The 16,676-nt window shown below is 37.3% G+C and overlaps 1 protein-coding gene across 15 annotated transcripts in view; it reads right to left on the bottom strand.

Moving 5' to 3' along the window:
• Window positions 1-482: 482 nt before the first annotated feature.
• Window positions 483-16,676, bottom strand: part of EIF4G3 (eukaryotic translation initiation factor 4 gamma 3) — a 335,019-nt gene continuing 318,825 nt past the window's right edge. For all 15 annotated transcript variants that reach the window (XM_073903228.1, XM_073903230.1, XM_025856155.2 and 12 more), the window contains 4 exons: window positions 10,041-10,187; window positions 5,213-5,294; window positions 3,172-3,318; window positions 483-1,200 (listed from right to left, as the gene is read on the bottom strand). In XM_073903228.1, the coding sequence (XP_073759329.1) occupies window positions 1,019-1,200; window positions 3,172-3,318; window positions 5,213-5,294; window positions 10,041-10,187 (558 nt within the window). In that variant the 3' untranslated portion in view covers window positions 483-1,018. The remainder of the gene's footprint in view (window positions 1,201-3,171; window positions 3,319-5,212; window positions 5,295-10,040; window positions 10,188-16,676) is intronic.

Here is a 16,676-nt window from a genome sequence, read left to right as displayed (position 1 = left end):
TCCAACTGTAGACACACACCCACACACACACCCACACACACACACCCACCCACCCTCAGGAGTGATTTGGATTAGACAACGAATAGCCAGACAGCACCTCCCAGAGATGGGCGCACATGCAGCAGCTGTCAAAAGGAGAAGTCATTTTACTTTCTTTTAAACTTGCAATGTTTGTCTTTATTTTGTTCTTTATATTTTGAAAGTGAAAAGAAATAGTATTGAGTCAATTTCTTTTTGTTTTTTTTTTTAAATATTTGTTCTATGTATTTACAAGCCTTAAAGTTGCTCTAAAGATTTCAAAAGTATTAAGAGTACTTTTCGCAGGGTAGCACTTGTTTTTTAAATTTTTTAAACAATTCTTGGAGTTCTCTGGTCCACAGCATTTCCTTCTGTTCCAAGGTTATGTATGTGTTGATTACTATTGTGATTTTTTTTTAAAATTTTCTGAAGCAAGCTGAGAGGCAGGCAGAAAGATTTGATGCCAAAAAAAAAAAAAAAAAAATCTTTCTTACCTTATTCACCCCAAACCTTTTTAAATCTGGACTAACTACTATGCTTTAAAACAAACGTGAGGTGCATCTGAAGGGGAGGGAAATTTATTTCTCTGCTTTTCTATTATACAAGTTGTTTACAGAAACTGCAAATTAAAAAATTACACTGGCATTTGCAGTCCTTAAAATAAATTAAAAAGTTCTCAACTTTTTTTTTTGCTAAACAGATGTGTTTTTTTAAAGTATGAGTCCTTGTTTAAAAAGAAAAGATTAAAACAGAAAATATTTTCTATAAATAATACATGTATTTTGGTTTTAGTGCTCCCGCCCTCAGGTTTGAAGTTTACTTTTTTCCAGTACCTTTTTCCTCCATGATCACCTTTTTTTCTCTTTCCCCTCTCCCACTCGTGCACACGTGGGGATTTCTGCGAGAATTGGCCTTGCTGCACTGTGATTGGCGAAGACGTGAAACTTTTTAAAAAAATACTTAAATTGTTTCTTTTGTTTCGTTTTGTGTATTTGAAGCTTTAGTTATCCTCAGACTCCTCTTCAGCTTCCCGCAGCCATGTGAAGAACGCAGTGACAGATTTCAGAGCCACACCCTTCCCATTCTGCTCTGCAGGGTCCTTGCTGCTTTCCCATTTGTAGAAGGCATCCTCGGAGATCACCTCCTCATCGTATAGGCAATCAAAAAACATTCGTAGCAAATCTGCAAGAAGTAAAAATATACCATCAGTTCTAGAGGCACTGTAGTTGTGACAGAGAGATTATATTTCCAAGGAATGAATGAATGAATGCACATGGGTTCCCCTAGAGAAGAATATCCATAACAATTCATCATACTCCCTCCTTATATTATGGTATAATAGCAAAAACGACTTGTCTAAAGAACAGGAAAAAGATTTAAGCAATCTAAATTATTTTTATTGCTATTACTTTGTTCAGTTTGAACTATTTTCTGATAGTGCTGAGATGTTTGATATTATGTAGTTCTCAAACTACACACTATAAAAATTAAATACACGAATAACTTTCTTCTTTATACATTCTCCATTGTTTGAAATTTTACAATAAAAATATGTAATTTTTACAAATTTTGGAAGAAAAGGGCAGAAGGTACTTCCCCCCCTTCTAATGTTGCTTTCAAACTGGAAAGAGTAATAATTTATATGGAAAATATGGGTAAAATAGTTTTTACTATTTTACTTATCTGGATTTTATCCAGAGAAACAACAGCCTGTTTTTTTCAATGCCCAGATGATCTGGGCAAATTTAATTTTCTGTTTTGCTCCCACAGTGGAAACTCAGCTTATGTTATTGTTCAAAAAAGAGAAAAAGCTGGTAATTTTTATTACCAATTTTATTAAAAATAAAAACCTTTATTTTTAACCCCTTCATTATGGGCTCTTAAGTTCATTTAAAGTCAGCCTCCATTCATATGAACAGAAGGAGGCAACAGAATAAACAATAACTGATAATAAATATCAGGCTTAAAATGAGTCATATTAAATTTTTTCTTTGGATTTATCTTTGTAATTTTATTAGTTAAGCTAATACTGAAATCACTTTTCATTCTCTAAACCCTGGTTGGCCTATGGGGAAATGGAAACAAGTGGCCAAAATTCTATTGATGGTAAATCTAGAATTAAACATCTCTCCAGGGATTATTAAAGCTGATTATTATGGGAGACACTTTGGCTGGGAGCATATAGCATCAATTTCATCTCTCGAAAAGTGAATGAGTCCTCATCCTATAAGAACAGAAAAAGGAAGTCATGATGTTAAATGACCCTCCAAAGGTCTTGAGAGAGAGAAACAAAATCAGTTAATTCTGATTCAGACTTAGATGTCTCCTCACTTACAGCCTGAGGATTATTTGTTTTGATCTTTTCCTTTATCTCCTAGAGGGATTCATCAGCACTAGCAAACAAGGAAAGCCCAGCAACAGATACAACCTAAGCAAGTACCAAAGAGCTACTTCAATGTCAGCTCTGAAACTGCCCTGTATTACTATCCACTTTCACAAGTTTCAACTGAATTTTCAAGATTTAATACAATTCAGTTAATTTACCAATATCACTAAGACTTGGGTGGTCCAGGTTACCTTATTTGTCTGGTTAGCAAAGAATTAATCATAACCCTGAAGTGAAAATTAGTCTAAAACACCTTAATGTCTTTGTTGGGTGTCTGAGGATTCTGAAGAGTATCATCCTCTTTCATGACTTAAGACCTGTGTCAAAGAAGGTGAAAGACTGTAATGCACGCATGCTATCACCACAATGCTCTGCATTATCCAAAAGGGTAGCCACTAACCACGTGCGGCTATTTACATTTAAATTAAATGAAATTTAAAATTAAGCTCCTTAGTCACAATAGGCACATTCACAAGTGCTCAAGTGAATATACTGTACCATACTGCATGGTACACATTTCCATCACTTAGGCAGACTTGCCCTATAGTGAGGATTAAATCTCTAATATAAATTAATTTTATTACCATTTTCTCACAGAAGTCAAGTACATAAAAAATCCAGGTTTATTAAAGTTGTTGGTTATCTGTGTTTTTGTTAGTAGTGATTCTTCTATTATTTGCTGTTCAAAACCCATCAAAGCATTTCTGAAGTCCTGACTTGGATAAATCTCACCCACTGGTTGGGTTAATTGTAGGAGGTAAACTTACTGGCAGGTTGATCAAGTTTTACTATTGATGCTTGTAGTGCATAAAGTGCTTGCAGTTCCTTCTCTGTATCTGAGTCTAGGTACTTGAGTAAGATCGGCACTCTCTGCTTGATAACAGCAGTGTCCACTCGGAAGGTAGAACAGTCAGCTACAGGTGATACAAGAACTAAGCGTTACATTTAAGGAGTTAACACAGCCATTTTTAATTTTCTGAGTTGGTAAGATGTGATTACAAGGAAAGTGGAAGCAAGGGGGGGGGTCCAAGGAAAAGATTTTGAAATCTAAGATATTCTGAAATGAATGGGATATTCTTCCTGAAATAATAAAAATACATGGAGGGGGGATGTTTTTTGAGTGCTGGGTTCCCTAAAAACAAGTGCACCCAATTCTTTATCTTTAATCATAATGAAACAGGGACAGTGGTTTTGTGACATTCCAAACTATAAAAGAAACATTAAAAAGGAAATTAAAGTGATAGTTCATGCTAACCTTTTCAGAAGGGTAAAACGGAACCATTTTATTATTACTAGGAGGGCGAGGACTAACTCTAACAGTGGCAAACAACACATACAATTTAGGCCTTCTGGGGTAAAGGCACAGTAAAAAGAGGTTGAGGAAATCTCATCCTCAATGCCAAGAAGCATAACATTTTATCTCCTCTGTAAGTGAGCACTGGGTACAATCTTGTTTTTTTAAAGCAGCTTTTATCCTTTCCAACTGCGATTTTATTTTTTAAAATATTTACTTTGAGAGAGAACGCATGAGGGAGCATGGGGTGGGGGGGAGGGGCAGAGGGAGAGGGAGAGGGAGAGGGAGAGGGAGAGAGAGAATCTCAAGCAGACTCCCTGCTGAGCAAGGAGCGCAACATGGGGTTTGATCTCACGACCCTGAGATCATGACCTGAACTGAAATCAAGAGTTGGACACTTAACTGACTGAGCCACCAGGCACCTCTACAGCTGTGATTTTAAAACACCAGTCTTATGAGGCGCCTGGGTGGCTCAGTCAGTTGACTGTTTCACTCTTGTTCTCAGCTCAGGTCATGATCTAAAGGGTCATGAGATCAAGCCCCACATTGGGCTCTGTGCTCAGCGTGTCCCTCTCCCTCTGCCTTTCCCCCCCGCTTGCTCTTGCTCTCTCTCTCTCAAATAAATCTTAAAAAAAAACAAAAAACTCCAAAAAAACCAAAACCACCAGCCTTACAGTTCCATAGATACTGGAAATGACTTAAGACGTTTTTATATAAAAGACTTTCTATTAGCTTGTTATTTACCTCATTAAAGACCTAACACTGAAAAAACATTCATCTGACAAAAAAATCTTAGAATATAATTCTGAAGCTATCTTCTACAATGATGACAGACCTGAAATTCTTAACAACTTTTGAGTCGATGGGACTTTTTTCCGTACTGCAGTGACAGAAATGTGAATTTCTATCAGGCTAGGTGGATGATCTCATTCAATATTGTTGAATACTATATGCAGCTTAAATACTTAGGGTTTCTACCAACCCTAATCCTATCCACCTATGTGATTAACAATGGCATTGTCTTATCATCTAAGGTCAACATAAAGCAAAAGAAACAATTTTCTTCTTTCCTCATATGTTTTTATATAAAATGGCTTTTCTGTTGAAATGACGAATCCTTCATTGATATTAGGTTAAGAATATTCAACCCATTCATTATAAATCTTGAATGGAAGATGGAGGAGGCTTTGCATACTGGAGGTGAAAGGTAAAGGTAAAACCACATCCAGCAGAGAAGGAAACAACCCAAGTGCCATGTACCCACTTTCTCCTGAATTGGAAGAACAAAAGGCATACAGTACTGCTCAGATCTGGGCTTTCTATAGGCACAGCAGCTAATCATCCCCCTGCTTGAGACAGCCAGGCATTGTAGACAGAAATGGCACCCAGTGGCACAAGAAAATGAGTTTCACAGGGCAAATTTTGAAGACAACATAAACTCAGATCCATATCATCAGCAGTTAACATACCGGGGGTTTCAGATGTTAAGAGCTGCCTTCAGAAATGTTACTTACCTATAATAGCTGCTTTACAAACGGCTGTCATTAAAGCTCTAAGGAATGTAGGTGAACTCATCTGGCTTTCATCTAGATTAGCCTGAAATCAAAAGTAAATGGAACAGTTAAAAGTACCCTTGCACATCAGAGAAATTACTTCTCTTACACCAGGCCTCATCTGGCACTAGGGAGAGATGGGGGTCACATTCAACATTCTTGTAAAAATTAATCTTAATTCATTGGAAAATACCTGGGCTACCACCAGTTCTGTCTGAAAATGTTCTAGGTAGCAACATTTAGTTTTCAGAGAGCTTACTGCTGCTTATGTTTTGCTCAATTATACAGTGCTGTGCACTATGTGCATATGGAAGTACAACCATTTAAAAACATTTTTCTTCCTCAATCAATAACTCATATTAAGATGATCTCACCCCAGTGTGTTGTAGAGACTACTTTTCTGAGTAGTGTGCAACAATTTTTAGATGTGCTAACATTGCTTTTTTATCTTAACTTTAATGTGAACTAGAGATTAAACTCAAGCATTGTCTCACATCTTTCAGGTGGTGGTGAGAAAAATATTACTTTTCTAAGGATGGCAGAAAAAATGTATTTAGAGATATGGTAAGTAGAGTAAACGGGGCCTCAAATTTGTTTCTTAGTTTCTCTTAAGATCTTCTTAAAAAAAGAAAGATCTTGCTATAAAACACTGTACTAAGCCAGATGAATAGCAAAAGGAAAACACAAAAGGAGACATTTTCTAGGAAGGTATTTCAAATACTTTTCAAAGTTTACGTTCCTATGCTTGTGAACAGAATTAATGCTTGTCTCAGCTTCTTTTAATAGCACAGCATAGTATTTTCCACTGGGACAGCCTTAAAATGACTGGCCAGGAACAAACTTAGAATGTCATTATAAACCTCTGTGTTAGAAAGCTAAGAATTTCAAAGATATTTGGAGATCAGTAAAATGTTTATGAATTTTAAAACTGACACAGATTAACTAGCTGCTCTTTGTTGAATACCTAACCTCATACATCACTTGGTGAGAGCCAAGTTAAGAGGGGTTAACAAGTCAGATGGCCAGCTCTGCAGGATACCAGCAGCACTGCACATGGTGGGCTGTGTTACAGTAAGAGATTTCATTACCAATCTTTTCCAAAAGAACAGAAACGTGGTGCTACTGCTAACAGCTGAGGATGGGGACAGGATGGGGCAATAGCCACATACAAAAGATTTGATGATTTACGTGTTATAGCCAGTTGCTGGTTTACACCTTGTAAAACAAACTTTATTTAGACTGAAGCCAGGCTGGTCTAGGCCCAGTAATTACTTTCACAAAGTGTGAACAATTATTTTTGAAGAATAAATGAGAGAATAAAAACACACCATTACTTTTTGGTTCAACAATACTTTAAAAATAAGTTAATAGAGCTATTTCAAGTACTGAATATCATCTGAAATTCCCAAATACTTCTGAAAAAATATGAACAAATTAGCTAAAAAGAATTAGATAATAAATACCACTTCCAAACCATTTGACTGTTTCTTATAAAGAAATAAACTGCATATTGCTTCTACCAAATAAAGTTAAATATTGTAACTCTAATATTTAAGAATAGAACAGACCTGAAGAATAGTGTCGAGAACACTATAGATTAAGCAAAAATCTTTTTTTTAAAGATTTTATTTATTTATTTGAGAGAGAGAGAGAACAAGCAGGGGGAGCAGCAGAGGGAGAGGAAGAAGCAGGCTCTCTGCTGAGCAGGGAGCCCAATGAGGGACTTGATCCTGGGACCCTGGGATCATGACCTGAGCGGAAGGCAGATGCTTAACCAACTGAGCCACCCAGGCGCCCCAGATTAAGCAGAGATCTTAACAAAAATGGGAAGAACAAGAAGGCAGATGGGTCTGCTAACTGGGTAAGCAAACTCAGATTTACATAATTCTGGTATCAGACACAGAGCAACAAATGTCTTCATGTACTATGAGCTCAACTACTACTACATTTTTGTTTTTTCTTTCTCTCCTTTAAAAGTCATCTTTATTAGTATAATCTACATTCAGTGAAATTTACCCTTTGTCTTCTCTGTAAGGATAACAATTGTTGGTCCACAATAGGCAGAATAAATAGTGATATAAAAAAATGAAGCCCAACATCAATGAAGAGGTGAAAATGGCATCATTTTGCAATACATAAGAACATAAAAGACCAAATGGTTGAAATGATGGGATCTATGAAAAATCATGGCAAAAAAGAATAATGTTAAATATGTAAACACTGGATTTCTATTTTTTTTTAAAGATTTTATTTACTTACTTGAGAAAGAGAGAGACAGCATGAGCAGGGAGGAAGAGCAGGGGGAGAGGGAGAAGCAGGTCCCCCAAAGAGCAGGGAGCCCAAAGTGGGGCTCCATCCCATTACCCTAGGATCATGACCTGAGCCACTGGCAGAAGCTTAACCGACTGGGCCACCCAGGTGCCCACTGACTGGATTTTTAAACAGAAAACAAGGCATGTCGATAACATACCAGAAAGGCTGATGCTGATTCTATGCTAAATCCTACAACAAACTACCACATAAATGGCTTAAAAGTCTTAAGAGAGAAAAGAGATGGTTATGCCAAGAGGAGTAAGTAAGTACATGAAAAACAAGTGATGCTAAACTAACCTTTCCTTTTCTGATTTGATTAGTATATGGCAGCTCAGATGGATATAGGTATATATTCACTGGACTTCAGCAAGGCTTCTGACAAACTATGTAATGGCAGCTATACCCTTGTGGGCAAGATGAAAAGATGAAATAGACAGTAAAATGATGTGAAATAATAAACAGGTTAACAGCTGGAAGTGTCCATGGGGGAAGGGGTGGGATCTTGTCCCTGAAAGGAAGCTACTTTGCCCCATTCACATATTTTACCCATAACTTGGAAGGGGATAAAGCTGACTGCATTAATGAAATGCAAGGAGGATACAAAGTGAAAAAGATGGCAAGGAAATTTTATGACCAAAGTCAGATTCTAAACTGTCCTGATAGACAAAAACTCGTATCTTATTTAAGCAGATGAACATAAGCAGAAATAATTTTTAAAAGCCCCATTCTGGTTCCAAAACCAAATGCATTAAAGTTCCAGATGGTAGAGATAACTAAACTGAGGAACATAAAAGAATGGGTACTATATGACTGAAAGAGCAGTCTGAGTTCAGCTGGTGAGTCTCAAGCAGAGTCCAAAACAAAAAATGCAACAGCACTGCCTAACTCCACACTGTTGCATCACATCTGGCAATCATGCTCAATTTGCACATGTCACTTGTGAGAGGGATACTGAAAATCCAGGCTGTTTGGATAAAAGTAACCAGACAAGAGTCTGGATATCAAGATTTCAAGAAAGGATGAGAGAACCTAGAGAGGGAGACAGGAATATAATAGTAAACTATTACAATTAATTAAAAGATTCTCAACTAGGTGACAGGATAGACTTACTATCCTGAATAGACATGGAGGAAAATAGATTTAAAAAAACCCCAAATTATCAGAAGTTTCATTATTTCTCAATGCCTAAGAGTGGATAAAGAATTAACAAGCCATTACAAAGACGACAAAAAAGGATTTATCCAAGAGGGAGAGGACCAGATTAGCCATCCATGACTTTCAACTTGGATTATTATATGATCCCATGAAAAATGTGTACAAATAAAACATACTTATATAAACAAGAATCACTAAAGGAAAACAGTAGCAGATTAAAAAGAGACATGATCAATAGACTCCACAAGAAAAATAAGGTATAAAATTTTCAGAAGGGAGAATTACTATGAAGATGAAAGCCAACACAAGTCACAGTAACTATGTGTTATTTATTAATTTCACCCAGAATAGTATTTAAAATGCAGGAACATTTAGAAAAAATATGTATTTTTTTAATTAAAGATTTTCATTTATTTATTTGAGAGAGAGAGAAGAAGAAAAGAAAGGGAGGGTAAGAGGGAGAAGCAGACTCCCTGCTGAGCAGAGAGCCTGATGTGGGGCTCGATCCCAGGACCCTGGGATCATGACCTGAGCCGAATGCATGTGCTTAACCGACTAACCCACCCAGGCACCCAAAATGTCTGTTTTTTGAATAGTAAAAGGTAGGGTATATTCTAAACTGAGAGACCCAGAAAAATGGCTTCTGTTTTGAATAGTTTTACTTGACCTTGTAAAAGACTGTAAATCTTATAAAAATAAAAAACAGCCTTATAGTTTCAAATACACATACATGAAAAAATAAAAACTAACTTAATGTTAAATACTCCTATTAAGTGAAAGGGAAGATACAGGCATACCTTGTTTTATTGTGCTTTGCTTTATCGTACTTCAGTGATACTGTGTTTTTTACAAAATGAAGGTTTATAGCAACACTGCATCAAGCAATTCTATCAGCACCATTTGTCCAACAGTATTTGCTCACTTCTGTGTGTCACATCTGGGTAATTCTCACAGTATTTTAAACTATTTTATTATTATTGTATTTGTTATAATGATCTGTGATCAGTGATTATGACTCAATGAAAGCTCAGATGATGGTTAGAATTTTTTGGCAATAAAGTATTTTTCTTTAAGATATTATGTACTTTTTAAAGATATAATGCTATTACAGACTTAATAGACTACAGTATTGTGTGAACATAACTTTAAATGCACTGAGAAAACAAAAAATTAATTTGACTCGCTTTACTGCAATATTCACTTTATTGTGGTCTGAAACCGAGCCCGCACTATCTCTGAGGTGTGCCTGTATGTGAATGAAAGCGAGCCCACAAGACTCGTTCTTGCAGAGATATCAGGGAAGGTGACATAATCTCTATACCTCTACCCAGTCAAAGATCTGTTCGTCGTTCGCTTTGTCCTCAATAATGAGTTTCTCGAGTCGCTTATACAGCTCTTCAGCAGAGAGTTCTTTTTTTGAAAGTGCTTCAGAGGAACAGGAACTATCAGACTCTATGAAGTCCAACTTCTGAAACATAAAATGTTATATGTATTAATAATGTAAGTCAGTATTAGGAACAACCTGAGATGAAAACAAAGTCATGGGCTGTATGTTTTATTTTACACAGAGTCAAAATGATCAGCAGAAGCCATTTTTTATTTATAATTCTCTAAGACTCTCACCTCCACTACCTTTCTGAATATTTCTCCAACTTTTTAAAAAATATTAGAGATCTAGATTTTATCAGATCCATGAACAAAATTTTAAAAAGGAGTCATAATATAAAATAGCAGCTCCCAGTAACTTCTTCAAGTTTTATGTTCTTCAGAAGTTGACTCAATTCAGTTTGCTTCATTCTTGGAAGCTTCATAAAAATTCTCCACAAGATCTGGAACTTCATCATCCTCCTCCTCTCCGGTAGCAAGTGGTGCTTTTCCATCCACAGATTGTTTGGGCAGAGCTTCAGCCAGTCTCTTCAACTAGTCAGACTGTCTGCACCAAGTTGGTTTAAGATACCAGGTAGCATTTCTGTCAGCTGCTTTGTCTCAGCATGGCCTGTAATGGTGAAAGTGTTCGCTGCCAGTGATGCCTGAACTTTGGGGTTGTTAAAATGGATCACTGTTCCTTGGTTTGTGAACATATTCACTTCTTCAATACCAGAGATATTGTTTACCCCTAACTTCTTTAAGGAGAACTGAAGTTTTTTATCATCTGCTGTAGCCGTTCTATGAACCACCTTCTTCTTTCGGCGAGCAGTTCCTTTCCCACCAATGCGCACTTGTGCTTGCAGTTTGGCGAGTTTCTCCTGGTTCATGATAGTTTCTTTCATCTTGTTGGAGCGGAAATGGGACCGTGCAGGGGAACAGGGTTGGCGCTTAGGGGGTCTCGGGCGGACCAGCTGAGATTAGGTGCACACACGCGGGGACGCAAGATGGCAGCTTCTCCAACTTTTTATATTGTCTATCTCTGATGCTCCTTAAGAACAAAAAACCAGCAAGACCCCAAGAATTGTCTCAGAGGCTATGCTCACCCCAAATCATTCAGTTGTGCTCTTGGCAGTGACATAGCTCTATGGCAGGGCAGGAATACTAACAGTACAATTTAACTCCTTCTGCAGCCTATGGTTTCATACCAGTACTGCCACAGAACAGCTGTCAAAAGTTCTAAATTTGGTGAAGTCCTTCAAACACCTCGTGACCATTGTGAATCTAAGAGAAATGATGCCATGTTATAAAATTCCTCAACAACTAGTGTATTGTAAATGGAGGACAACAAAAATGAAGGGTTTTATCAGTATTGCACAAAAGACCTTTTTCCTCACAAAAATCATTCAATTCCAAAGGACTGAATATTCTCGTATGGAGAAAGCCTGTAAATATGTAGTCACTGCAATGAACCACATCATCATGGCCTGTGTGGGTCCAACCCAATGCAGACATGCCTTTGCGTCAGCCTTCAGAGCACCATCCACACACACTGTTCATGGTGTGCTGCAGGCATAGAGGGCCTCTGGAAAGCTCCCTGAACACACATAAGGAGCTCTGCAGCCCTGTTAGGAGCACTGGCTCCCCTGTCCTCAGATGCTGGCAGTCCAAGACTACTCTCATTTTGTTCTTAAATACTTGATAAGAGTTATCTGGCTGTTGTCTCACATCCATGACAATCACCTTGGAAAGTGTAAAAACAAGTGTACACGCTTTCAAATTCTCCCAGAACACTGGCTCGCTCTACCACGTATTTAAGTCCTAAGGCCCCCACAAGAGGCAGCTTGATGGAGCACAGATACATGGACTTGAGAGTCAGAGATGGGGGTGAGGGTGGGGATTGGGAGTTCTGTTCTGACTCAGCTACTACTTCTACTGGGAGGACTTGTTCTAAGATGGGAAGACCACCACCAACCTCAGCCAGTTCCAAGGGCTCAGTGCACTAAGAATGTGCACCAGGCTGGGCACCAACAGGGCTCTAGGAGCATACACCTGCTAGCGCCACCCACTAACCTGGAAGGGAAAAGCCCCACACCAGCAGGACCGCACACTGTTTCCACTGCATAACACTGTGCTGCTCATACACTAATCTGAGCTGCTTTTATGATCCTGATGCCAGTTATACAAAGTATAAGCATCATAGTTGCCCTCACAGTACTTACATGTGAGCAAAAAAAAAAAAAAAATTCAGAGATTTGACATACCCTATTTTCCAGGAGGTAATTTAATCCTGAATCGAATACCAGCTAACCACAGGGCACATCTAAAGATGGACAACCCAAAGGGTAGTGGGAAGAGCTATCTCTTCATTTAGAAGAATAAAAAAAAAAAAATCCGGAAAAAAAAGAATGTAAAAATCTCCAATTATGTAACTACTGTTATTAAAAAAATTTTTTTTAAAGATTTTATTTATTTATTCGACAGTGAGAGACACAGCGAGAGAGGGAACACAAGCAGGGGTAGTGGGAGAGGGAGAAGCAGGCCCCCCGCCGAGCAGGGAGCCTGATGTGGGGCTCGATCCCAGGACCCTGGGATCATGACCTAAGTCGAAGGCAGACGCTCAACGACTAAGCCACCCAGGTGCCCCAAAACAAACTTCTGATGACTAAATTTTTAACAGTTCTTTTGCAATAAGAATATTTTGGGTGCTGCTCGTACAACATTGTGAATACACTAAATGCCACTGAATTGTACACTTTAAAATGGTTAACTGGATGTTATGTGAATTTCACCTAAATTGTTAAAAAATAATATTTGAAAAAATTGGATGATTTTTATGCCATTCTGAATCATGCCATAATTGTTCAATTCTTAGAGGAGTGGTTAAAAAAACATTAAAATTATTATTAAATATTAGCAGATTATTAAAGATTATTAGCACCAGCTTTTCTCTAATACCTTTGGAGATTTTGATATATTCCTATACCCTCCCCAGATCCACAAAGGAAAAGCTACCTTGAATTCTGTGGGAGAAAAAAAATTCATCCCACTGTTTTAATTGTCTTTACCATTTAGGTAGCATTTTAAAATAATATTTTCCTATGAAGTTTTAGAAACATGCTTCAGTAATTTCAAGTCCTCTGATTCAATGTTGATAAATTAAATACCCTACTCCCACACTTAAATATACACACAAAAGCAAAAGATAATGGCCATAAGTTCTTTTAAGAATAGGAAATCAATTTTTCAAAATCTTTAAACATTTTCCATATTTATTCTTGGGTTGGAGCAGCTATATAGAATACTAATTTAACCAACCCCAAACCTACAAAAATAAAGTCTGAGAGCAATTAAAAACAATAAAATCAAACATACAGTACATTGCTCATTAATAAAATATGACATAAAAATCTGAAAATGAAAGCCTTTACCACTGCCAAAGGGAGTTGGTGGTGAGCTGTATATAAAGTTTGTAATCGTCCCTGGAAAGAAACATTTGCTTCTAAGAACCTCTGTGTTTCTGCATAAGTTACCTCATCTTTCTGAAGCCTAGAAGGCTGGGCTTCAAATTTATGGATTGGTTCATCACTATCTCTTGCAGAACGTACTAGGGTCTCCAGAAAAAAGGCACTGAACCAAGTATTTTATTAAAAAAAAGCCAAAAGTCAGGATAGGGAAAACCAGGTTTTCTAAAACCTCATTTTTCTAATTGTCCTTTAAACATTTTTATTAGTAACAACAATATTCATAATTGATTACTTCTCTGTGCTCAGTGCTTCTTAAACATTTTTATAAATTATATCTTTATACATTGTGTGCCTATTTATACATATTTATAATTATTATTTTAGGGATTTGCCTTTTATTTTTTTTTTTAAAGATTTTATTTATTTATTTGACAGAGAGACACAGCAAGAGAGGAAACACAAGCAGGGGGAGTGGGAGAGGGAGAAGCAGGCTTCCCGCCGAGCAGGGAGCCCAAATGCGGGGCCTGATCCCAGGACCCTGGGACCATGAACTGAGCCGAAAGCAGACAATTAACAACTGAGCCACCCAGGCACCCCAAGATTTTTGTCTTTGTCACTCAAAAGTTTCATTGTAATATAACTTGCGAGTAAATCCCATTGAGTTTATCCTGCCTAGAGTTCACTGAAATTCCTAGATATGTAGATTCCTATCTTTGATCAAATTTGGGAAGTTTTTGGCTATTATGTCTTCAGATATTTTTCCTGCCCTGTCCTCTCACACTTTTCCCTTCTGGGACTCTCTAGTGGCCATGACGGTATGCTTGATGTTGTCCTACAGATCCCCAGGTGCTGTTCATTTTTCTTGATACGTTTTTCTTTCTGCTCCTCAAACTGAGCAATTCTTTTAAAGGCTTCTTTATATATATTTTTTAAAGGTCTTATTTATTTATTTGAGAGCAGGGGGGAAGAGCCGACTCCCCACTGAGCAGGGAGCCCGATGTGGGACTCGATCCCAGGACCCTGGGATCATGACCTGAGCTGAAGGCAGACGCTTAACCGACTGAGCCGCCCAGGTGCCCTCCTTTATATGTTTAATTAATTAATTTTCCAATATGTATTATCATAAAGCTTATTTAAAAAAAAACTATGGGGATTTTTTTAATTTAAAAAACTCAGTGATACTCATAGTTTCATATAACAATGCCAGAAATTTCATTTCAAAAATTAAAGATGGATTTTTATGGCAGCAAATTAGTGCCAAATCAGTGACCCCTGACTGACAGAGCAATTTCAACTACTTTATATTCAAGTTTGCAGATTCTTTTCTCTGTCTGTTGGAGCCCTCTAGTAAATTTCTCATTTTAGCTATTACAACTTTCAGTTCCAGAATTTCTATTTGGTTCGTTTTTATAATTTCTACCTCTTTATTGATATTCCCAATTTGATCATACATCATTCTTCTGATTTCCTTTGGTTCTTTGTCCATGATTCCTTCAGCAATTTGAGCATATTTAAGGCAGTTAATTTAAATTCCTTGTCTGGTATGTCCAACATTTGGGCTTCCTCAGGGATGCTTTCTGTCAATTTTTTTCTTGTGAATGAGCCCTATTTTCCTGTTTCTTTATATGCTTTGTAATTTTTTGTTGGCAACTAGATATTTTGGATATTGTAATGTGTAACTCTGGATTTCAGACTGTTGTAGTCATGTTTATTGACTTTAGACAAAGACTACATTTCTTCCTGTGTGTGTGGTCACTACAGTCTCTGACCCATTATATCTCCCCACACAGCCAGTGGCCTTGCAGAGATTTCAGTGAATGCATGGATCCAGTGAGAAAAGTGTGGGGTGGGTAGGACCACAGACAAATGTGTCTGTTTCTTTAAATTCTTTGACAGACACCATTCAGGAAACCACCTTGGCCTAGGCAGTGAAAATAACGGCCAGGCCCTGTACTAGACCCTTAGTAAGTTGCCAGGCAGATTAAAAGGCATAGCACCAATCTTTGGAGGACAAGGTCTTCATTTCTCAACCTGGCCACCAGAAAGCTGCACCACCATCTCCCCTACTGTCTACCACAGGGCTAGGGGCTAAGAGCTTCCATGCAAAATGCCAAGGTTTCTGAAATTTACCAGATTCTTTTTTCATCAAGCTTTCCCCTGGTGTTGGTAGCACACATGTTTGACTAGGCTCCACAATTCCAAAATAGCTCATTCTAACACACCTTGCTAGCTCAATAGTTGTTTCAGTGGAAGGAGTAATCCTGGAGCTGCTTACTCCTTCATCTTCCATACAGCCACACATTGAGTTTTGAATGTTTTATAACATATGCTATCATAATAGTCCCGTGATAAATGCTACTGGGTTGTGATGTATTAATCTTTTAACATAATTTTGAACCTGACCTGTGAGAATTTTGTTGAGAAATTTTCTTTGCATTTATTAAGAATACTGGCTTATAGTTTTTTTTTTTTTTCTTGAAATGTATTTGTCTGGTTTTATTACCAGAGTAACGCCGGTCTTATAGAATGAGTTGGCAAGAACTCTCTCCAATTTTCTGAAGAATTGGTACAGAATTCTTTGCAGAACTGGTATTATTTTTTCTTTGGATGTTTGATAGAATTCAACAGTGAAAACACCAGGGATTGGAGTTTTCTTTGTTGGGAATGTTTTTAACCATTTCAGTGTAATAGATGCTCAGATTATCTATTCTTGAGTCAGCTCTAGTGGTTTGTACCTTTCAAGAAATTTGTTCACTTCAACTAAGTTGATGTACTTACTGGCATAAAAATGATTCATAAATTTCTCTGATCATTATATTAGAAACTGTATAACATCATTTCTCTCATTCTTTCTATTGGTAATTTTAGTACCTTCTTTGCCAATTTTGTTTTCTCTGATTAGTCTGGCTAGAGATTTAACACAATTTTACCTTCTCAGAGAACCAGCTTTTGACTTCATTGACTTTTCTCTATTGTTTTTGTTCCACTGATTTCCACTTTGATCTTTATTATTTCCTTTTTCTATTTCCTTTGAACTTCATCTGCTCTTCTTTTTTCTAATTTCATAAGGTTGAAAATGAGGTCACTGATCCGTGAACTCACTTCTATTCTAAATACAGGCGTTC

Source organism: Callorhinus ursinus, unplaced genomic scaffold, assembly GCF_003265705.2.
Source record: "Callorhinus ursinus isolate GAN/ISIS: 27379988/994484 unplaced genomic scaffold, GSC_fseal_2.0 scaffold18, whole genome shotgun sequence".
In the NCBI taxonomy this organism is placed as follows: Eukaryota; Metazoa; Chordata; class Mammalia; order Carnivora; family Otariidae; genus Callorhinus; species Callorhinus ursinus.
The sequence above is the reverse complement of the archived record's forward strand: the minus strand, read 5'-3'. Positions and strand labels throughout refer to the sequence as shown.